Raw genomic sequence first — 24148 nt, 5'->3', positions numbered from 1 at the left:
AAGAAAGACATGGACATCGATGTGGATGACATGGGGGTGAGTAAATTATCAGCAAAAGTTTGTTTGTTTTTTTAAAGTGAAGTACTGAACAGAACTATCAGTTTCTTAGTTTAAAAGCAGCTGTGAAACGTTAGTTATTTAAATGTACAATACTTAAACGAGCGTCCGGTTCCGTACGTTTTCTTCCACGTTGAACGAAGAAATGATTATGAACTTGTGTTAGTTTGACTCGTTGATGTTGAAGTTACACATTTGATATGTTAAAGCCTGCTGAGGTGCCACACGAACAGCAACCAGAAGTCTCAGAGAAAAGTAGTAGAGGTCACTGTCTATGGTCACTGTAACCCACACAGGGGTCACACCTTTCAAGTTCGGCTTGACCAATAAGAAAGGTGCCATTTTCAACCTGGAAAAGTTTCTTTGTTGTAAGCTGACTCATTTGAATGATTGGAGTAAAGCTGGCAGTTTGTGCCCCTTTATGTGCCCCTTTATGCTTTATGCCCTTTTTACCAATGTGTATGGCATTAAATGAGGATTATTTTGATAGGAAGATGGTAAAGATTAGGATACATTAACTAGTGTTTCTATCATGGAGCATGCATAAACTGTACTAGTACTAAGGACAATGTCCTGGAGATGTTAGTTGCTCTTCGGGGGTTGTCCGTTGTCTACTCTACAGATCTCTAACACATATTTTGCCTTTTGGCCGAGGGGGTTTGCTCTATAATTCGTTAAAGTAATGGTTGCAGATGGTGTGCTGCTGTGAAAGATGAATTTTGTGGAAATTGATGAGTAAACTGTCTTTCCCCTAGTAACATCTGCATTTGATCTGTTTTTACTGAACTGGAAAACTGTGGCATGAGGTTTGACAGTTTGTCAGAGCATTTCTCTCTCACCTCTTTATATTTACCACAGTGAAGGAGAAAGCATGTCTCTGTCTCAACCTCACCAGTGTCACAGTGAGCGTAGACTTATACTTCCTTTGGCAGCCATGTCTGTGTCTGCCTTTTTCTAATACCAGAATTCAGTTTCTACAGAATTCAGCATGAAGGTGTCATTGCATATTCATATTACACTACTGTAGCAGTAGTCAAAATAAATATATTTATTGTTTTTGTAAACCAAACTGTCCATTACATACATGACAAGGTGCTGACACATATACACACATTTAAACTCTGGGACTCATTGACTCATTTATATGTAATAAAATATGCAGTATTGATATTCAGGGTTTCAGTTGTTGTTGGTGATAGGTTTATTTCTGTCCCAGCCTCTCCAAAGCTTTATGTAAGATCTTCAGGTCATCCCTCATCCGCCCTAAAGCATTCTGGATCTTCGAAGGCTCATCCAGGACCTCCATGCTGCAAGTGTAGGGATCATATCTAATGGAAAAGGGCTTCTGTATTGTAGATGAATATTGCCTGTGGAACAACAGCAATAGCAGTCAGTAATAATAACCGCCATGAAGAGAGATCATAAGAAAAAAAAAACACCTCAGCTTGTGTTTGGCATCCTCAAAGCTCTCGGACACAAAGTAAACAGGCTGATATGACTGGTCCTGGTATGGTTGGACTGCAGTCTCGGCTGGGTTGAATGACTTATATTGGGGCTCATTAGAAAGGGCGTACTGGTAAAAGACACAATTCATTATCCGTTTAATTTTCAAATAAATGCCGCTCTTTTAAACTTTCTATTCATCAAAGAAAAATATATATCCTGAAAAAATGTATCATGGTTTTCCACAAAAGCATTAAGCCGCACGGCTGTCAACATTGATAATATTGAGAACTGTTTCACAAATGACACTTTGAAATATATTAAAACTGAAAAGTTACTTTGATAACTGCAATAATATTTCACAATATTATTTTCACTTTGTTATGGTAAACATAAAGAGACTTTTGCAAGTCTTGGTCGTAATGAGTGCATCAAGATTATACATACAAACAAGCAAGCAAAGACACAAATAAATAAATTGTCTTACCAAAAGTTCTCCATAGGAGGACAGAAGTCCCGCCCCATAGGCCTTCACTGTTCCGTTTTGCTTGCAGAGGCCAAACTCCACTGTAAACCAGTACAGCTGTGTGTGAAATTTAGAAAAAATTAGACTTTTGATAGGCTACACATACAAACATATATAGTACATACACTGTAAAAATGAATATGCTTTATCTAATCAATAAAATTGTGGCAACAGATTGCAAGCAATATTATTTATTAAATTGAATAAATCAGAATTGAGTAATAGTTAATCGAATGAATATTCTAATTAATTCTAATTTGTACAATTTAATTAATAATATTGCTTGTAATATGTTGCCACAATTTTATTGATTAGATAAAGCATATTATTTTTTTCAGTGTACATACATACAGGAAACTAAATAAAAAATGGCTACTATAAATGGCTGGCTTTGATAGAATATTTATAGATAATGGCTTTTTAATCAGTTCTTGAATTTGTCATTTAAATTTAGCACCACAAGGGGGCACTAAAGACTTGCTTTGATACACCATAAGTGTTCTCCCACTGAATATTTCAATGTACTCACAGTGGACAGTTTCTCAATATCCTCATCTGATGCTCCAAGTGAGGCAAGGCCAATCTCCTGTAGGGTACACGATTCAGTGTCAAATACAAATTGTTATTCAGTATTGAGAGAATTCAAATAAGGCCTTTTTGTAATATATAAACTTAATTGAATTAATCTATTTTGACTAAATTATTTGTTATGTAGTAATATGGACATTTTCATTGTAGTACCTGTGAAAACTGAGCAAATTCGCTGTCTGCAAGCATAGGGATATGTCCAAGTAGCTCATGGCAGCAGTCACTGTTGACATTAAAATAGAGTTATTTAAAATATCAAATAGTAAAAATGAATATGCTTTATCTAATCAAAAAAAATGTGGCAACAGATTACAAGCAACATTATTAACAAATTAGAATTGAGTAATAATTATTCAAATTAATTCCTTAAAAGTTAACCATTTAAAATGAGTAAAACTTACAACAACAACCAAAAAAACATAAATTTAATTCACCATTATGGTGATCGGTGTTTGTTTTAGGTTTCTTTTAAAATCACGGTTTTCTCCTTCAGTGATCCTGCTTGTTTACATCAGGTGTCTTCAATGTTGGCAATATAAAATAAATAGTATTTAATTAATCTTTGACGTCTGACTGTTTGAGATATTTTTGTTAACATTTTTGGTGTAAACTTTACTCATTTTAAATGGTTAACATTTAAGGAATAATTTGATTAATTATTTCTCAATTATAATTTGTTAAATTTAATCAATAATATTGCTTGTAATCTATGGAAGGCATTTTCTGCCGAAATTAATTAAATAAATTAAACGATAAAAATTAAAAATAAAACAAGTTTAACCATTTCATTACAGAAAATGGTACGCAGAATATGTGACAAAATTGATAATGAAATTAAATGATTTCATTTTCATTTTCATTTTCAAGGTGATAGTGCATCATCCCTGTCAAATTGAAAAATAAAATGCAATTGGTGATTTCACGTTTCATTTTCACTACAATCTCGAGGCAAGACTGCCAATATTAAAATGAAAAGGCAAAAGTGAAAAGAAACTGCAAATACAGTTTTCACAAAGCTTTTTTATTAACATTCACGCTATAATAGTGACAGAAATCAAATTCAAATGTAAAGTTTAGTTTTAAATTTTAATCATTTTATTTCCTCTTTTATTTCACAGTTTTGATTTTCGTTTTCATTTTCAAAGACAACCTGTATGCAAATTATATGTTAATGAGTGGGTGTGGTTCGCAACAACGCCGTTGCGTGGAGGAGGGAAAATGTCGGTTATGACCAGTATAGCAGCAGAGTTAAACCAGCTTGCAAATATTTCGGATGATGATGACTTCATTTTGCTTCGAGTTGAATCTATCTTAGACACACTTGGGCACTTTGCAGCCGTCACAAACTCCGATGTCGATCATCTAGTTGTTAATAATCTAGGTGAGGTTGTGCAGTGCCTTCAGGCAGTAAATTGTCCGGGGAGTCTCGTTTAATGTAGGCCTACATTAAATTACAAATAAAGTGCACAATATATATTTTACATGAAAAACGCTTTGCTGACTTTTACGATGTTACTACTAAACGTGGAAATGTAACTTAACCAGTCCGTGAAAACTGAAAAGGGTCCATTTTAAATATAACGTTACGTGCAACAAGGTGAAAGCTGTTCGCTTCAGTTCCGTTACCTCATATGATGCTCTTTCATCCTCCGTCTGATGGTTCTCTCGCTCGCTCCGAATAAGTTTGCTACCTCTTGAGCAGTAAAACCATTTAGAAGATACATCCTTAGCGTTTCTACTGGGATGTCATACCTTGGACGACCCGGGCCGACGAGACTCCCCGGACAATTTACTGCCTGAAGGCACTGCACAACCTCACCTAGATTATTAACAACTAGATGATCGACATCGGAGTTTGTGACGGCTGCAAAGTGCCCAAGTGTGTCTAAGATAGATTCAACTCGAAGCAAAATGAAGTCATCATCATCCGAAATACTTGCAAGCTGGTTTAACTCTGCTGCTATACTGGTCATAACCGACATTTTCCCTCCTCCACGCAACGGCGTTGTTGCGAACCACACCCACTCATTAACATATAATTTGCATACAGGTTGTCTTTGAAAATGAAAACGAAAATGAAAACTGTGAAATAAAAGAGGAAATAAAATGATTAAAATTTAAAACTAAACTTTACATTTGAATTTGATTTCTGTCACTATTATAGCGTGAATGTTAATAAAAAAGCTTTGTGAAAACTGTATTTGCAGTTTCTTTTCACTTTTGCCTTTTCATTTTAATATTGGCAGTCTTGCCTCGAGATTGTAGTGAAAATGAAACGTGAAATCACCAATTGCATTTTATTTTTCAATTTGACAGGGATGATGCACTATCACCTTGAAAATGAAAATGAAATCATTTAATTTCATTATCAATTTTGTCACATATTCTGCGTACCATTTTCTGTAATGAAATGGTTAAACTTGTTTTATTTTTACTTTTTATCGTTTAATTTATTTATTTAATTTCGGCAGAAAATGCCTTCCATAGTAATCTGTTGCCACAATTCTATTCATTAGATAAAGCATTTTCATTTTTACAGTGTTTTTAATCCTTGAATGTTTAAAAAACACAATTTTTCTCAAAGTATACATTGTTGCAGCACCTCTCTTCCCAGTCTGTCAGTAACGCTCTATTTAGGTCTGGTGTTTATGAAGACCCTCCTTCCAAAAAGTACAATGTGTTCTGATTGGTCAGTTGGATCAGTGTGTTGTGAGTGTTTCGGGAATGTCACGGCCCTTACCATAACTGCATGTTTCAAGACTAAACCAGGCCTCTTCCCTTTTTTCTGTGTATGCTTTTGCCAGGAATTATTTAAATGAGGTGGAAGAAAACTCCTGACTACAATCGAGGCGTTTCAGGAAGTTCAGAAACAGTGCTAACTGATATAGAAAATAACTCTTTTTAGAGTGGGCTTTGTGCTTTTTAACTTTGCAGACATGTTTTATGCTCAGACAGCAACATTACACAGTAAAGAGAGTTTAAAAAAAAAGTTTTGCAAAATGTGTCACTGTACGTACGGTTCAGGGGAATGCATGGGAGCTGAAGGGTGACGGATGTACTGGGTGCACTGGAACACCCGGAATGCTAGACTGGCTAGGAAGTCCCGAGCAGAGAGCAGCCCTGCCACTGGCCGCAACTGAAACCCTGTCCTCTCTAGACAAACGCACATTCAAATCAATGTAAATCGCAGCTTGAACTTTTTTGCACACAGAAATTAAATAAGCAGCTTTACCTCTGAGAAAAGCAGACACTTCTCCGAGCTGAGGGATCTTGTCTTCCCCATACAAACATTCGCTCTCCAGTTGGCCCAGGGCTTCTAGAAACTGTCTGCAGGCATGACTGGGGTACAGACTGCTCAGGGTCCTGTAGACCTCCCTCCTGCCTCATCACATAAAGCGCTCTTAGACTCATGCAGTCGTATGTACATAAAGTTAAAGAAGTGACGACTGCAATCAAACTCATAATGTGAAAACCTACCAAGTTGCAATCTCTTCTGGAGTGTAAACCACTACAGGTAAAGGGTCACCACTACAATGACAAAAGAAAGATATTTTTTCTTCTTCCTAAAATATATTTACATAGTTGATGATTAAAGTTCATGAATTAATCACACACACATACACATATATATATATATATATATATTGAACAAATTAGTAAAATATAACACAATGCACATTTTATAATAATAATAGTAACAATAATTATTAATTTTTAATTGATGTTAACAGTAATGTATACATTATTTAAGTTATACATTACATTTTTATAACAAAAATATCTGATTAATTAGTTTTACAATACTGTTTTACAATGACAATAATTATTATTGTTATTATTATTTTCAGATTAATAAAAAAATCATATACTTACTGCTTATAGTTGAAAGCCATTGCAGAAATGAATTCCCTTCGTTTTCTGTATTCTGGATCACTGAATCCCTGAATAATACAATAGTATTACAGTTGATCTGAAAAACGCACAAGAACTAGGATTATAAAATCCCGATCAAAAATAATGTCCATCTTTAAAACCATCACTGTTGTTCACTCACAGGATGGTCCTGGTCCAGATCAGGGTCATATTTTGTTATCAGATGATTGCATTTGTCCAGGTCGGAAATCTTCTTTGGAAACCAGGGAACTGTAGGATCAAAATGAAATCGACATTATAAAATAATGTTATTATTCTGGTGTCATATGCAATATAGAACAGCTGAATCACCTACTTTTTTCCTCTTGCACTATTCGCACTTCATCAGCAACTCTTTTTAAGGAGTTGATGAAAATGTCAGTGTCGGAGCAGTGCACTTCACATCTCATGAAGAACTCCAGATCCTCTCCAGTGCTATTCTTCGCCTTCCTGCTCGGCCGACTCTCCAGATGAAGGAGCTTGGCTTCGAATGTCTTAGTTGCAAAAACCAGACACAACATTTGAAACATGTGTGAACACTACAACTATCAGCTGTAACACTTGTTGGTACTTACAAATTGTTTCTGCCATGCCATTTTGAATTAAAATTAATGGGGTGCTAATGGGCATGGTATAATAATGTAGTACAACATTATGTTTGATTAAATTCATGCACAGAACTTAAAATTTCCATGTTTTCTATTGGTAACATTTTTATTTTAAGGTGACAGTTACACTATTAAAAATAAAGGTCGCAAAAGCAGTGCTGCTTTTAGAAGAACCGCTTTGGTTTCCCCATGGACTTTTCAGTGAACAGTTCTTAAAAGAACCATTTCTTTTTCTTAGTGTGAAGAACACTTTAAAAAATCTAAAGAACCTTTTTTATGGAAAGTTTCCATGGATGTTAAAGATTCTTCATGGAACAACAGATGGCAATAAAAAAAACTTTATTTTTAAGAGTGTACAGGGCTATATGTAGGATACTTAGTAATTACAGTAAAATTGCATAATCAAAGTAACAAACCCTAAACCTAACCTTAGCACCATAGTAAGTAATACAAGTTAATGAAGTTGATTTGTGTAATTACACTGTAACAACGTAAAATTAACCGTTGTTTTAACATTGGCTTGATTTTTAAACTTCATTATTTGCAACAAAATAACAAAACTGCGAATTTTATAGTTTGGAATATTAAACCAAATAGCTATAAGTTTAAGACACACAACAGGCGTTGAAACAAATTGTGTGTGTTGCAACACCTGTAGGCTAATTAATGAATAAAAAAAGCAAATTTACCTCAAATATTTTGCCAGCCTTAAAAAATCCTGCGTTTTTCTCATTTTTGAGAGCAAAGACGAGGTTAAGGGTGACTTTTCCACTCTTGTCCTCCTCAAACACGAAGCTGTCCCCGCAGCGCGACGGGCCCGGAGATGACGAGCCGCTCTCTCTGTCGCGCCGCGCGTCCTCGATCAGACTGCGCTTTCTGCCGCCCAGCGGGATATTCTGCACTATACTGTCCGTCTTCATCGATTCTTAGGGGAACAACTGACCAATATATCTAAAATAGGCCTAAATATGTCCAATTAATCGTTGTGTTGCAGTAAAGGAGTTCAAAACTACCCCAAAAGCGGAGAAAACTCTATAGTTCACTGTGGGGACACAGCCTTGCGATTTATATCGTGCGGGACTTTATGTAAATGTGTTGCGCAAATGCACTTCTGATTTTATCCTGAGATGCGTCATGAATTTGTCTCTTTTGTTTCACGGGAAGCAAGGCTAAGAGCCGTGACACGTGACATTTCACAGGTGCTTCGCGGCCAAAAGCGACAAATTACATAAACTAAACGCTCTTTTGTGAAAGGTCAGACCAAAGAGAGTCTTTATTAGAAATATATAAATATATTTTGTTTTTAGGGTCCTAAATGATGCAAAATTAGGGCATTGATATCGTGCTGCTCTCCAAGGTACTGAAACTGACTTGTGTTGTGCGCATGCTGTTCAAGCGTTAATGCTATAAAATAATAGGCTAATGGTAATAATAAATTAATTATTATATAGGCCTCCATAATAAATTATATACAAACGAAATATATAGCCAACTCATTTTTAATAATAACAATACCTTTTATTCATTCTTTTATAGCCTACACGTGACAATGCATGCATAACATTTAAGTCACAGATAAATGATATAAATGCATATGCTGAATTGCGTTACAGTCAAGCGAAACTGAAAATTATTAAGCTTTGGTTTAATAAAACATAAACGCATGTAAAAATAAAAGCACTCCCGCCAATTCGTTTCGACAAGCCTTTGATCCTGTGATTCATTGATTACAGCAACATTGTGCGACAACAAGAATCAACAGCTGAAGTAAATTCTGGACGGTAGGCAATCTGTATTTGTATACGATTAAACAAGATTCTAAAATATTCTACATGATCATATAAAATAACAAATTTCCTATATTCCGAGATGCGCGCCTCAGAATGCCCGAAGCTTTCCGGTATTTTACATGCGATTTGTTATAATGTTTCGTGCTATTTCGTTAACAGACAGATAAATACGTGGTGCCTACATATATTTCGACTACAAAAACTAGGCTATAAATATGGTCTACATGCAATACATAATGACTAATTTAATATTTAATAGCATGCTCTCTAGCAAAACTACAGAAGTGATGTTAGATGAACCTAAAAGCAATATATAGATGATGCTTATGAAGCTTCTTTGATTTTACAGCATTCCTTCTTTAATCTCCATCGTTTCACTTCATCTTCCGCAGAGCATTGCAGAGGATTGAGATCTCTCCTGGGGAAAAGACAAACATGAATTTGTGGATTCAATTCAAACGTATTAACATAACAAATAAAGCTACAAAAATCTCCTGCTCATATGAGCAAAAAAAACTGTGCAAAAATGACACTTTTAACCTTGAATTTCACTATACGGTTGAAGAAAATTATGTTAAACTGTGTTAAAATAAAAATGAGTAGAAATTATTGTGACAAGTTAAATGTTTCAAAACGAAGATGTTATGAAATAATTATCTGTAAAAATAACTCATTATAATTAGTTTCTTTTTTGCATAGGCCTTTTTTGTTTTGTTTTTACTTACTCCCAAAAGTTAAAGGAGTTGTTCACTTTTGAGAAAAAAATTGCTGATAATTTACTCACCCCCATGTCATCCAAGATATCCATGTAATTATTTCTTCAGTCGAAAAGAAATTAAGGTTTTTGATGAAAACATTCCAGGATTTATATAATGGACTTCAATGGGAACCAAACGGTTCAAGGTCCAACAGACACTTTCAGTACAAACTGCAAACTGTTCAAAGGGCTTTAAACGATTTCGGACGATGAATAAGGGTCTTATAAAAAAAAAATAACAAAGTTTTAAGTTTTAGAAGCTCAAATGGTCGTCTTGCTCTGTTCTGTGATGCGCGTTCGTAACTCTCCTGTTCGAACTCGTTCATTTCCCGAGTCAACTCTTTCATTTTGTTTGTTGAATGAACCAAATGACACGAAAAAAGATTAGTTCATTTGATGAACGAGTTCGAACTGTAGAGTTACGAACAGAACAGCCCTTTGAACAGTTTGCACTAAAACTGTCTTTTGGACCTTGAACTGTTTGGTTCCCATTGAAGTTTAGAAAAATCCTGGAATGTTTTCATCGAAAACCTTAATTTCTTTTCGACCGAAAGAATGACATGGATATCTTGAATGACATGGGCGTGAGTAAATTATCAGCAAAAGTTTTTTTTCTCCTTTAAGATAACTCTTTTATTTTCTCAATTCAAATACATTGGACAAATCAATTGGATAAACACAGTTAATTAAGTTTAGTAAGAAAACATTTTTTTTTACAGTGAGAATTTTTTTTTTTTACTTTTTTACCAGTTAGTTTTTTTTATTAGTGTCATTTTTACAGTGTACTTTTATATTTTTTAAAAGAGTCCCCTTCTTTAAATTCAGAACAGAATTTCTTCTGAAGATCCTGATTTTACTTTATTCCTTCTTGTATAATTATGGGGAGGACACAGTTTTAAGAGATTCATACTGAAGACGCACCACTGATGCTGTCAGCCAGGTCCTTCAGCTGCTGAGTGTTGTCCAGCACCTCAATGCTCTGTGTGTAGGGATTATAGTGCACAGTGAAAGGTCTGGGAATGGTGGCGGCAAATTTCCTGTAATAAAAAGAAATGCACATAGATAACTGTAAAAAATACTCTCAGAGAAAAGACAGATTTTGTTGATTTAACTAGAGTCACTTTACCTGACTTTTTCTTTGGCGTCCTCGAAACTTTCAGCCACAAAGTAAACGGGCTGGAACTCTGTGATGGGATACTTCTGCATTGAGGTCTTCTCTGGATCGAAGGCCAGGAGTTTGGGCTTGTCTGTTAAACAGTACTGCAAGACAATAGAATAACATCTAAACATCAGTCTGATCTCTACTGTGGCCATATTTTTGTCCATCGGTGTATGACTCTTGACCCAGTCATACCATTAAAAAAAGAAAAACTTTTTCTTTTCCCTTAAAGCTCACAGTGATAACCCAGTTCACATTGTTAAAGGGATACTCGATCGTTTTTTCATATTAAACTATGTTATTCCCTTAACTAAGACGAGTTGATACCTCTCTCGTCTCAGTGCGTGCACTCAGTATCCCTTTAAAAAAACTTTTGCTGATAATTTACTCACCCCCATGTCATCCAAGATGTCCATGTCTTTCTTTCTTCAGTTGAAAAAAAATTAAGGTTTTTGATGAAAACATTCCAGGGTTTTTCTCCATATAATGCACTTCACTGGGAACCAAACGGTTCAAGGTCCAAAAGAGAGATTCAGTGCAAACTGCAAACTGTTCAAAGGGCTTTAAACGATTCCAGATGATGAATAAGGGTCTTATCAAGCGAAACGATCACTCATTTAAAAAAAAAAAAAAAAAAAAGTTTACGTTTTCTAAGCTCAAATGGTCGTTTTGGTCTGTTCTATGATTCGTGACTCTCCTGTTCGAACTAATGAACAAATCTTTTTTCATGTCATTTGGTTCATTCAACGAACGAAATGAACGAATTGACTCAAAAAAAGATTCATTTTGATGAACGAGTTCGAACAAGAGAGTCACACAGAACAGAGCAAGGTGATCATTTGAGCTTATAAAACTTAATTTTTTTTTTTTTAAGCGATCGTTTGCTTGATAAGACCCTTATTCATCATCTGGAAACGTTTAAAGCCCTTTGAACACTTTGCAGTTTGCACTGAAACTGTATTTTGGACCTTGAACCGTTTGGTTCCCATTGAAGTGCATTATATGCAGAAAAACCCTGTAATGTTTTCATCAAAAACCTTAATTTCTTTTCGAATGAAGAAAGAAAGACATGGACTTCTTGGATGACATGAGGGAGAGTAAATTATCAGCAAAAGTTCTTTTAAAGTGAACGACTCCTTTAAGTTAGACCATATTGGAGCACAGGGAAGTAGAAGTAGAAAGGCACCACATAAGCACCTGCAGTTCGCCAAAGGATGAGAGCAGACCTGCACCGTAAGCCTTAACTTCATTTCCTTGCTTGCACAGACCAAATTCCACAGTGAACCAGTAGACCTACAAATAATAATAAAAAAAAAAAATTTGAGAGAGCCAAATGTAATGTGTGGTCTTATAACTCGGCCTCAGTTAAAATGTGAAAAATCCTTCTTTTTAATCTACTTACTGTGGCCAGCTTCTCTATGAACTCATCAGGGGCGCCCAAAGAGGCAATTCCGATTTCCTGATCAGACCGAAAACATCACATTTAGATATCATGACACTGATAAAATGCACATTTAAAATATCAAATATCAAATTTTATTCTCAGCTAACAAGCCTAATTCTACACTCTAAAAAATGCTGGGTTGTTTTAACCCAATTTTGGGTCAAATATGGACAAACCCGAAATGTTGGGTTAAAAATGTAATGTAAAAATTTAACCCAACGGCTGGGTTAGTCCATATTTGACCCAAAGTTGGGTTAAAACAACCCAGCATTTTTTAGAGTGTATGGAGGCTTATTTCTGTCACAAAATAAAAATGTAAGTTGTGTAACAAAACAGTTACTATTTACTCTATTTCCTATGGAAATCTACTGGTCAAGAGTCAGTAGGCTAAACAATAAATTCACTTAAAGGGATACTCCACTTTTTTGGATATTGGCTCATTTTACCACTCCCCCAGAGTTAAACAGTTGAGTTTTACCGTTTTCGAATCCATTCAGACGATTTTCTGATATTTAGAAGAATATCAGTAACCAGAGAGTTTCTGGTCTCATTGACTTCCATAGTATATATTTTTTCCTACTATGGAAGTCAATGAGACCAGAAACTGTCTGATTACTGATATTCTTCTAAATATCAGAAAATCGGCTGAATGGATTCGAAAACGGTGAAACTCAACTGTTTAACTCTGAGGTAGTTGTAAAATGAGCCTATTTCCTTTTTAAAGACAGAAATAAAAGAGCTGGATTTGCAAGCAGCTTTTTTTAATCAAAATAAAAACAGTGGAAACAGAACTACATCTGTACATTGATGAGATCTGGGCTTTAAAAACACAGGGACATATACTAGAGACTAAATTTAATAATTAACAAGACACAGGCGTAACACATGAGGGCAAATCAAAAACCGAGGCAATTGATGAACAAAGACAAAAACTGAAACCACTGTAACAATATCATGCATATTATATTATTGTACATTATATTAAAGCATGTAAAGGTAACCAACCTGTGAGAACTGGGCAAAACTTGGGTCGGCAAACAGTGGGACGTGACCCAGCAGCTCATGACAGATGTCCCTGAGGAAATAAATACATGCTGTTTTATTACCAGTATTATATGATCACTTTTCACAATTCTAAAAATGTATTTGTGACATTTATTTATTTTGCAGATGGAGATTTGTGGCAGCTTCTTGGTATGTATACTCACGGTTCAGGTGTGTACATGGGTTTGGAGCTATGGCGAATGTACTGGGTGGAGTGAAACACTCGGAAAGCGAGACCAGCTAAGAAGTCACGTGAGGAGAGGAGACCGGCCACGGGACGCAGACGGAAACCAGTGGATGCTGAGGAATCAACAAAGGGTGAGATATGAGTACAGTTCACACACTAAATCTTCACTTTTACATTGTATGACTTCAAGCCAGCTCTACTGTAAGATGATCTTACACTGCAGGTAGCGTGAGATGTCCTCTAGCTGCGGGATGTTGTCTTCACGGTAGCCGCAGTACTTCTCCAGCAGTGGAAAAACAAGGTTGTGTTCACGGCAGGCGTGAGTAGGGTACAGAGTCTTCAGCTCTCGAAAAACCTTCCCCCATGTGGCCTTCTCTTCAGCCGTGTATTCAATTTGTGGAATAATCTGTCCACTAACAGAGGAGAGAGGTGCTTAGCTCATGTTTAGGACACACACGTTTGTCTCTATAGTTGTATTATTTAAAACAAACTTTGCTTTGCTACATATTTTTAAACTAAGATATTTAGTTTTATAATACAAAAACACTTATAAAGTTTTATCCATCCCATAATCCAAAAATAAAAATTCTGTCATCATTCTGACATCATCGCTCTAAACCTGAAACAAAAAAATGTCTTAGTATTTTGTGTTTTGGACCCTATGACATTATATAAACACAAATGCCTATTATGTTCCCCATAATATATGTTTGGGACAATGATGGTGAGTAAATAATGACAATATTCAACATTATTACTGATCTGCCTGCATTGACACATCTGACTACATTGTACGAGAACTGAATTGAGCTGGGTGATGACATCACTGTTTTCTCCAGATCTGTTGTATAGATATGTGAACTAAATTATTAACTATTGATTAGTTAATGCATTAACTAACATGAACTCATAATGAGCAATTCATTATAGTATTTATTTATCTTTATTAATGTTAGTTTAATAAAAATCCTGCTGTTCATTGTTTGTCATGTTCACGAAGTGTTGATTCATTTCGGTTGTAAAGATAATTGAAAAATACTTATATGGTTCATTAGTTCAAATTAGTTAATTACCTTAGTTGAAATTAATTTTTGATGTGTTTTAGCTTACCTCAAGGGCATCCAAGATGTAGGTGTCTTTGTTTCCACAGTATTTTCAATTTTGAGATTTTTAGGTCAAACCGTTTGTGTCTGTCAGTCATATAATGGAGGTCTATGGTCACCACCTCAAAGAGCATGCACAGAGAAGTCAAAATTAAACATGATTCAATGACTTGTAAATGTTAGAACACATTGATGGCCTAAGACACGAAACGAGCAGTTTGTGTGAGAAAATGAACAGTATTTATATCGTTTTTACCTTGTGTAACCACAGCCACGTCCAAGTGATCTGAGGCCGCGGGCGCTTTGTGGCTGTGGTTACAATATAAATACTGTTCATTTTCTCACACAAACTGCTCGTTTCGTGTCTTAGGCCATCAATGTGTACTTACATTTACGAGTCATTAAATCATGTTTAATTTGGACTTCTCTGTGCATGCTCTTTGAGGTGGACCCCATAGACCTCCATTATATGACTGATAGACGAACGGTTTGACCTAAAAATATCAAAATAGAAAATACTGTGGAAACAAAGACACCTACATCTTGGATGCACTAGAGGCAAGTTAAAACATATCAAAAATTAATTTCAACTAAGGTAATTAACTAATTTGAACTAATGAACCTTATAAGTATTTTTCAATTATTTTTACAACCGAAATGAATCAACACTGAACTTGAGACTGGGCAATGAGACTATTTTCTTCTAGCCAAAAAATACTTTATTGCATTATTTTCCTGTTATCACTGTAAAGCTGCTTTGAAACAATCTGTATTATAAAACGCGCTATATAAATAAAACTGACGCGATGCGACATGACAGAATTTAAATTTTTGGGTGAACCAAGATTACAAATGCTTGTTGGGTTCCTTTGTATTTGTATACTAAAACCACCTATCTAAACAAGCAAACAAGTGTTGTACAACTGTAGTATACAGTGGAATCAGATTTTAGCCTTTAAAATGTTGTAAGTAACCGAAATAAGCACAAATGTCAGGGTACTAAGCATACACGAGCTTGCACGTCATATCTGAGTGAGAATAAGTTTAGGAGTGATGAGTGGTGTTATTATTGATGGAGCATGTATGTAAATGTGAGCTTCCTCAGGGGGCGTAGCATTCAACGCTCCTGCCCTTTGTAGTGCCCGTGTGAATAATGCATCTCAATTATGATGACAAAGCTCCCGGCGCTCCGGACTGCGCTGGGACCCTGTAATTTAGCCCTTTTGTTAGGCAGTAGGAGTAATTTTCCATAGAAAGCACAACAAAACAACAGGGAAAGCGCTAGAGGTGGGGACAATCCCTATAGGCATATATGGGAAAGAGGGGGACAAAAGAAAGAACAGTGAGGGCAATAGTTACTGTCTGTAGTTGAAGGCAATGTCAGCAAATTCCTTCCTCCTGGCACGGTACACGGGGTCCGTAAAGCCCTGTGAATGAGAGCGATGTTAGGTAGTCCACAAAGTGGATCTGTGGCTAGTTCTGATCTCTCAGTAGCCTTAGTCTGAGGCAGAAGACTCATTCAAATGAAGCCTTTGTAGAGTGTTTGCTGCTCATGATGAATGCATTTCAGTTTAATGACGGCTGGAAAGGGGCAATTATTTATAATTACAGGGGCTCAATTAAAGCAATGACATCAATTTGAGAGCCCCCGCCCGTTTCCATTAGAATAGAGAGTGAGATGCAGATCCTGACTGTGGGCTTTTAGCGTCGCATGGACCAACTACGTGTCAACAAATATACACCCACACACACACACACGCATGCGTTTGAAATAAAAATGAAGATGTTCCTCTCACGTCACTTTCGCTCTGTTCTCTGATCACACAGACGGTCACTTCAAAAACAGACAACACACACACACAGTGTCTTACAGGATGGTCTGCATCCAGCTCGGACCCGTAACTGAGAATCTGATTGGCAAAGCGGTCCACGTCCTGGATGACGTTGGGGAACCATGGAACTTTAAAAAAGAAGAGTGTTGATTAAAGGAATATTCAATGCAATCGATATTGACAGCAATCGATTATAAATAATAATTTAAATGGAAATAATATACTTTTTGTATATAATATACTCATTTTGTATATTAATAATATACTTAATATACTTGAAAGTGCGATTGGACACTAATTGGATGCTAATATCAATTAAGTAAAAATGTATTATACTTTAAAATTTAATTAATTGTGTTGTCATCATTTAAAACCTATTTTCTTTTTGAAGTGTACTCCTGAATGTAATGACAGGAATTTATGGTAAACTAAATTACAATTTACTGTCATTTCTACTGAAACTTGTCTGTCATGTATTTAAATATACACTTTAAAAAAAATGCTGGGTTGTTTAAACCCAATTTTGGGTCAAATATGGACAAACTCAAACATTGGGTTAAAAATGTCATTTAAAAATGTAACCCAATGGCTGGGTTTGTCTGTATTTGACCCCCAAATTGTATTTGTTATTACGATAACACTTTACATTAAGGTTTCATTTCTTAACATTAGTTATTTGTTAACATGAACTAATAATGAACTGCTCATTTATTAATCTTTGTTAATGCTAATTTCAACATGTACTAATACATTATTAAAATCCAAACATTAGTTCATGCACTGCGAAGTAACCTGAACATACAGTAACTAATGTATTGCTCAGTTAATACATTCATGTTAACAAATAAAACCTTATTGTAAAGTGTTAATCACAGTGGTAATGATGAACTTTAAATGAATGATCAAATAACAAACTACAGTTAAAATTAGAATCAAGTCATTAACATCCGCTTTAGTATAAATAAGTGTACTTCTAAGTGCACAATAAAAGGTTATTAAACATGATAAAAAAGTAAAACTGACTTTTGACTTTGTTACAAAGTGCACTTTTCAAATTTTTTTCCATTTTTCCATTTAAATGACATTTTCTCCTTTTTTAAATATGTTTTTATGCACACTGCACATTCAATACAAAAAAGTGCACTTCTTTTCCCAAGGGTATAGCCATGCACTTACAATCGAAGACTAAAAGACTAAAATATACATGCTAATGTAAGAAGAGTGAAATAACTGATTATTCATAACTATCCCCAAATTTCACTCAATTTATCCACCTAGACCACTAGTCCCACAACTAAAAAGACAATTTAGACACATTTACACTTAAAATAACATTAATTTCTGCACTGTAAAAAATATTTTCAAGATTTGTTATCACAACATGTTTTCTTTTGTCAAATCAACTTTATAATAATTTATTTAGTTGAGATAACTTATTATTTTGAGTTTCTGATGGTTAAATTGATCTACTAAATTGATCTACTAATTGTATTAACTCACTTTTTCCAGTTCAATCAACTTAAACTTTTAAGGCAACCCAGGTTACTTACTTTAAGTTAAACCAACAATATTTTTTTTTACAGTTTAGTAATCACAACAATTTTTCTTTTGTCAAATCAACTTAAATAATTTATTTAGTTCAGATAACATATAATTTTGAGTTTCTGATGGTTAAATTAATCTCCTTCATTGTATCAACTCACTTTTTCCAGTTTAATGAACTTAAAATTTTAAGGCAACCAGGTTACTTACTTTTTTAAGTTAAACCATCAATATTTTTTTACAGTGTGTATAAATGAGGTTTGATCAAATTGAGCTGCCTTCCTCTTTTAATTCTCCCCAAAGACTTCCAATGAAATTCCTGATTTCGGTTTCAATGAGATCTATAGTGTTTCAATTCAATGGGTTTTTATTAAATTGAGATTAATTAACTAAGCTGTGGATATGTGAACTTGCTAATATCGATTAGTCGCTTACAGAGATGGATGACACAGTAGTAAACAGAAAGCATTGTGTGGAGAGTCCAGGGCGATGAGGCTAAATCTCGCTCTACAGCAGCCACAACTGTGTATCGTCTAGATTTATGACAGTTAAACTCTTTGGAGGTCCGGCCATCAGTACATAGTTCAACAGTGAGCCTGAGGCGGTCTGAACAAAAGGCCAACAACTGAAGACCCTGACTGGTTTTCCTCATCGGCCATAAATATTCATAAATGTCCCTGCTCTGTGTTTTCTTATTGTATAGAGGGGGAAATTGTAATGGGTCTGTTGGTCTGTCAGTCTTTGTTTTGAACTTTGACCCCCACCCTGCTGAACTGACTACAACAAGACATTTCAGTCCATCTCTATGAGTCTGTTTGTCCTCAAAAACTAAACTAATGTAATTCTGGAAACAACCATTAGAGAGGCTGAGAGCAAGGGTCTTTGCCATCCATCTGCACAATGACATTTATGAGCGATTACAACATGTGTTTTATTTCGGTTACTCTGCTGTTCTTGCTCGTAGTGTTTCTCTCTGACCTGAAAATGTGTTTTTTCTTTCCCCTCATTGGGAGCGATGAGTTGCCCTGTGTCTCACCTGTGTCTTTCTTTTTGTTGCGAGACAGCTCGTGAACTTGGCCACTGATCTGTGTGCGCAGACTGTCAACAACTTCCTCCATTGCTTTATAGGAGGCTTGATCCACGCTGATGAAGATCTCATATTCTTTTTTGTTCTTGCGTGATGGACGGGACTCAATGTGGGTCAGGTTAATTCCTTTCTCCTGCAAAATACAGACAATTGGTTTATATGTGGATTACATCATTTAAAATGATTCAATTGATTCAATGATTCAAACTGCTTGTTCGGCCTATTTCAGAAGGCCAATTTCATATAAACGTAAATATGTATATATTTAATCAAATATTTATTCACTCTAATTTATATTATGATCAAGGGAAGGTCTTTTTTTTCATATTTACTCCTGTTTTAGGATGTTTCGAAATCTAAATTTTTTGTCACATTCAAATTGTATAGTCTTTCTTCAACACTAGGTGGCACTCTAAGCTAGTACATCTAAGGAAAAAAAAGCAAGAGTATATAGAAGTATATATCACAAACATGACATGATTAAGAGTGTTTGATAGGCTTCTGTGTGTGTTCCTCCCTTTTCATAATTAACTTTTAATTAACGGGAGGCATTACTCTGTGTGTATGGGGACATTACACTGACATACTGTTTTTTATACTGTACAAACTGTATTTTCCACACCCTAAACTCAGAAAGCTTCTTGCATTTTTTGATTTTCCAATGGGAAGTGTTTTGGGATAGCTGTTCCTCATGGGGACCAAAAACATTATCCACAAGGACTATGATTTCGAATAATGCTACATTTGTGGAAACATTTTGTCCCAATTGTGTAGGGTTTATCAGGGGGGGGGGGGGGGGACTTGACATTTAGTATATTACAATACAAACTTGCACACACACACACTCACACACACACACACACACAAACAAACAAACATTTGTGAAATACACATTTTGGCTTCTAGAGCTTTTCTTCAGCCAATAGGACTGAGGGTGTTTTTGCACAGTTCAAGTTAAAATGTGTTTGTATTTATGAGTTTACATGCTCACAGAGGGCGGACACTCATTGCTGTTTGCCATAGGCCCGCAGAGAAGGCGGATGGGTTTTACAATGCCTTCGACCCTCTCTGGTCCCTTTTCATCTGTAATATTCTCCCTCCCATTCCATGTGGTTCTGATTGAGTCCATATGAATCTTGGGTACATACTTTACCATCAAAACACAACAGCAGAAAGTTGAGGCATTATTTTTCTGCATGGTTGTCAGCATGTCAACGGGTTCAGTCAGAACATTTGTTGCATTCGTTCTGTTTTTTGCATGTATAATGCCACAAAGCCATTTCTGGTTTGTGTTTTATATCGTCCTAACAATCTAAAATATAAAGATATTATGATATTGATGAACAGTATTATTGGTATTGTATCCATTAAGAATGAATAGGCAGGAGGAAATTGCTTTTACTTATGGGTCACTCAAAAGTGTGTGGAAAAATTGACGGTGGAGTAGGGGGTGTTTTAAGGGGGTGGAGTAGGGTGGTACAGAAGAACCAATCAGAAGCCACAGGCCAAGCTTTTATCTTTATAGTAGCATTAGGGGGTGCAAGTTTGGCCCATATCCATTATTGACTTGAACGAAAGCACCAGAGAAAATTAGGATTTCAAGATTCTAGAGTTTCAGGAAAGCACTGCATGTATTGGCATGCAATGCAATTTACTTTAATTTACTCTAATTTGTTCTAATTTTTCTCACATTATATTTTAGATTAAAATACATTTTAATTTAGCATTAAAAAAATATTCCTATATAGTAAAATGATGAATTATTATAAAAAATGTTTTCTTTAGACATAAGCCAAAATGTCAATGTAGGTCAATATAATAATATTTTGGCATTTTATAATTTAATTTCACCTTAACTAAATCATACAAAGGATTTTGACTTGAGATAAACTAAAAATATTGTGTTCAGTCGACTTGAAATAAAGACAACTTCAAAAGACCTTAATGTTTATTGTGATGTCTTTTTAAAATATATACCCGAACAATGAATAAAACCCACAATCATTTCTGCAGTCAGTATTTCCTGCACATAAACATTCTGTTGTCGACCATTATTTGCGTTTAGAAAAAACAACAACATGCATTTCTTTAAAAAATGCACTTTGTTTCATTTTTTTCACTGTGCTTATGTAGTTATAATTTCTTGAAATGCATTCAGTCAATCTACTTGGGAGTATATTTCATTGCACGTAGGCAAAAGAAAAGTCAACATGCAAAAATAAAGTATACTGAACTTTGATTCAAATAGGCAAGCACTTTGGAGATGATTCAAGGAATCTTGGCATTCTTACAGGACACACACTGTAAGCATGTCCACAAGTGTTTGTGTATTGTGGCATAAACACAAAGCTTCAATGTTGATATACCTGTCAATGAGTGTCAGAGTGTTTATCCTACAAAAATAGGAAAATAGGAAAAAAAATACCTTATGTACAGCCTTTCGAGCCCTAAAGGGTCTATATTAGAACCTCAAAGGTAAGCAGATGTAACCACTTTTTTCTTATTGTGAGTCTGGGTGTAAAATCCGTTCATCTCATCAAAGCACAATTCTGCTTGATATTATTGATTTTTCTATGCGCGTGACATCTACGTCATGGACAGGTCACAATGGCCTTAAGCTTTCTCTCAGCCTATTATTGCTCTTTTTATTCTCAGAAAAAAGGGACAGAGTTGTCACTGGGGCAGTACCCTATGGTACAAACACTAAAAGTTACTAACATGTACCTTTAAGGTATTAATATGTACTATTTAAGGGTAAATAAGGTACAAAAATGTCCCAGTAACAGCTCTGTGCCTTTTTTTTCCCTTGAGATTTATATTTTCGGAACTCATACTAAGGAGTACAGTATATTATACAAAACAAAATGTGTCAGTTCACTACATCTACACCCATTTGATCAAAAATACAATAAAAGAGTGAGATTGAGAAATAAATAATAATAACTGTTTTCTACTTGAATATATATTTTTAAAAAGCAGCGTCATTACTCCAGTCTTCAGTGTCACATAATCCTTCAGATCCCACAAGAAAACATTATACTATTAAACTAACATTATTTTAACAATACAAAGCTGGTTTAAAATCTGCAAATTTGTCCTTTAATATATCATGGTGTTGTGAGGTCAACATTTCCTTGCGGTTTTATGAACGGATGGCATGTCATAAACTTGTTTAACCCAGCTGAGTGTACATCAGTATTGTCTAATACGCCACAGATATGTTCTGTTGCATTTCTGTCCTATCATTCCACTGACCTTGACCCTCATGTTTTGGCTTTAGATAAATGCAAGTGCAAATAAGCGGGAAAAAGAGTGAGAGAGAAAATGGAGAGATGGATACTAACCTCAAATAGTTTCAGAGCTTTTACAAGAGCGCCAACCTCCTCTTTCAGAGAGAAGATGCAGGACACCACTCCTGATTTGTTTAACGGTTCTTCCAGGTAGGATGAGGTCAGAGAGCCCTGTTAAACAAGATAAACACTCTTCATCATCAACACGCATCAAATGAGTGCAGATCCATCATATAAAATGATTTTTTTTAGGGCTTGGCACTTGTTTTACTTGATCAGCAACCACATTACTTTATTATGTCCTTAAAAAGAACATTAGTTAATCTTTCATTGACCCATCTCTGCTTGTGCAAAAATGTATTTATTTATTTAGTTATTCGTTTTTAAAGATTCAACAGTGTCTGTTACACATTGGCAGCTAAACTACTGATGGCTAACTATCAAGGTACACTCACCTTTCTAATCGGAAATTAGTGTAAAAATAAATGGAAATAATGTTTGCTTCAATGTCAGTAGGTTTGTGTAGGTTTAGAATAATGTAGAATTATCTTATTAACCATTGTATAATCCTAATGTTGCTTCAAAAGTATAGTAGTAGTAGTAGTAGTAGTAGTAGTAGTAGTGTGTGTGTGAGCAGAATGACTTTAAAACTCATGACCAAAGTCACACTCACATTCCTTTGAACCCACATTCCTTTGAATCAAAATGTCGATCATATCATAATTTTTCCGTCCTATTTTGCCATAATACACTTTAAAGAACAAAATAAACCTCAGGGCAAGCAAAATAAAGCAATTATACTGTATTATTGACTAATGTTTCTGATATTTCATAAATTTCAATCCATAATATTCTCTTAAGTACAAATTACACCTTGAGGCACACAAATTATCTTAAAATAAAAAATAAAACGATGTTTTTTTGACTTATTTGAGAGCATCAGATTAATATTTCTGTGAATATTTCATGTCTTTATTCTTGTTTTGTTTTCCCTCTAATGTTGGGGAAGTGCTATAATAAATACATTATTTAAAATAATACAGCAAAATAATCATAATAATAGTCAACTTTGAGAATAAAAGATCTTCACCTTTCTCTCCAGTTCCCCGTTCATCTGATTGAGACCTGCGTCCATTCTTGCTTCAGTCCTCAGGTGATGCTGATTTGTTGGATGTGTCTGTAAACTTTGCACAACCCATCCAAAACTCCATCGATTTAAAAGTACCACGTGACACCACACCCCCTAAAACTGCCCGTGTGCCTGTCACGCAACGAGTTGCCCATAAACCGCGGGGATGTATGGAGGAGGCTCTCCAGTGGGAAATATTTTTCAGGGGGAGTTTTTTTGGCTGAGGAGGATGAAGTTCAAAGTCAGCATTTCGTAACGATTACTTTGCCCTTTTTGCTTCGAATCTTGATGTCACAATGTTATTGGTTACATAGTTGATTTAATAATTAATCAAATTAGAAGGGATTGAGTTTTCAAGATTGGAAAAACTGATGCAGGATGCCGTTATAAATTATATATATATAAAAAAAATTTATCTAAGGCTACATTGACGTTCTGTTTATGACCACGAGATGGCGCCAAGCTAATTGAGTCCAGCAGGTGAAGGAACGTGTTTAGCCAGTAGCCTACGATATACAATGTTAGTGAGGTCTACTATAAGAGCATTTATCGCCTATAATAGGCCTATATGTAACAAGTATATGTAAAATCTTCCTAAAAACAACAACACTAACATCTGTGTTATATATTTATAATGTAAACTTGTCACG

The 24148-nt window shown here is 35.2% G+C and overlaps 2 protein-coding genes across 2 annotated transcripts; both read right to left on the bottom strand.

Annotated features, from left to right (window-relative positions):
• Window positions 1–1084: 1084 nt before the first annotated feature.
• On the bottom strand, window positions 1085–8511 carry th2 (tyrosine hydroxylase 2). Its single transcript, XM_039668407.2, has 12 exons — window positions 7824–8511; window positions 6843–7020; window positions 6669–6757; window positions 6488–6555; window positions 6092–6142; window positions 5847–5992; window positions 5632–5767; window positions 2768–2837; window positions 2556–2612; window positions 1988–2083; window positions 1497–1630; window positions 1085–1424 (listed from the first exon to the last, which is right to left on the bottom strand). Exons 1-12 carry the CDS (start codon window positions 8052–8054, stop codon window positions 1259–1261), a joined length of 1422 nt encoding a protein of 473 aa, XP_039524341.2. The 5' UTR covers window positions 8055–8511; the 3' UTR covers window positions 1085–1258.
• Window positions 8512–8617: 106 nt separating this feature from the next.
• pah (phenylalanine hydroxylase) lies at window positions 8618–23613 on the bottom strand. The gene is made up of 13 exons (XM_039668408.2): window positions 23460–23613; window positions 22424–22540; window positions 19029–19212; window positions 16490–16578; window positions 15978–16045; window positions 13732–13928; window positions 13493–13628; window positions 13290–13359; window positions 12243–12299; window positions 12038–12133; window positions 10808–10941; window positions 10603–10718; window positions 8618–9342 (listed from the first exon to the last, which is right to left on the bottom strand). Exons 1-13 carry the CDS (start codon window positions 23502–23504, stop codon window positions 9299–9301), a joined length of 1353 nt encoding a protein of 450 aa, XP_039524342.2. The 5' UTR covers window positions 23505–23613; the 3' UTR covers window positions 8618–9298.
• Between the last annotated feature and the right edge of the window lie 535 nt (window positions 23614–24148).

Source organism: Pimephales promelas, chromosome 24, assembly GCF_988280905.1.
Source record: "Pimephales promelas chromosome 24, fPimPro1.hap1.1, whole genome shotgun sequence".
In the NCBI taxonomy this organism is placed as follows: Eukaryota; Metazoa; Chordata; class Actinopteri; order Cypriniformes; family Leuciscidae; genus Pimephales; species Pimephales promelas.
This window is presented reverse-complemented; position numbering and strand designations above follow the sequence as displayed.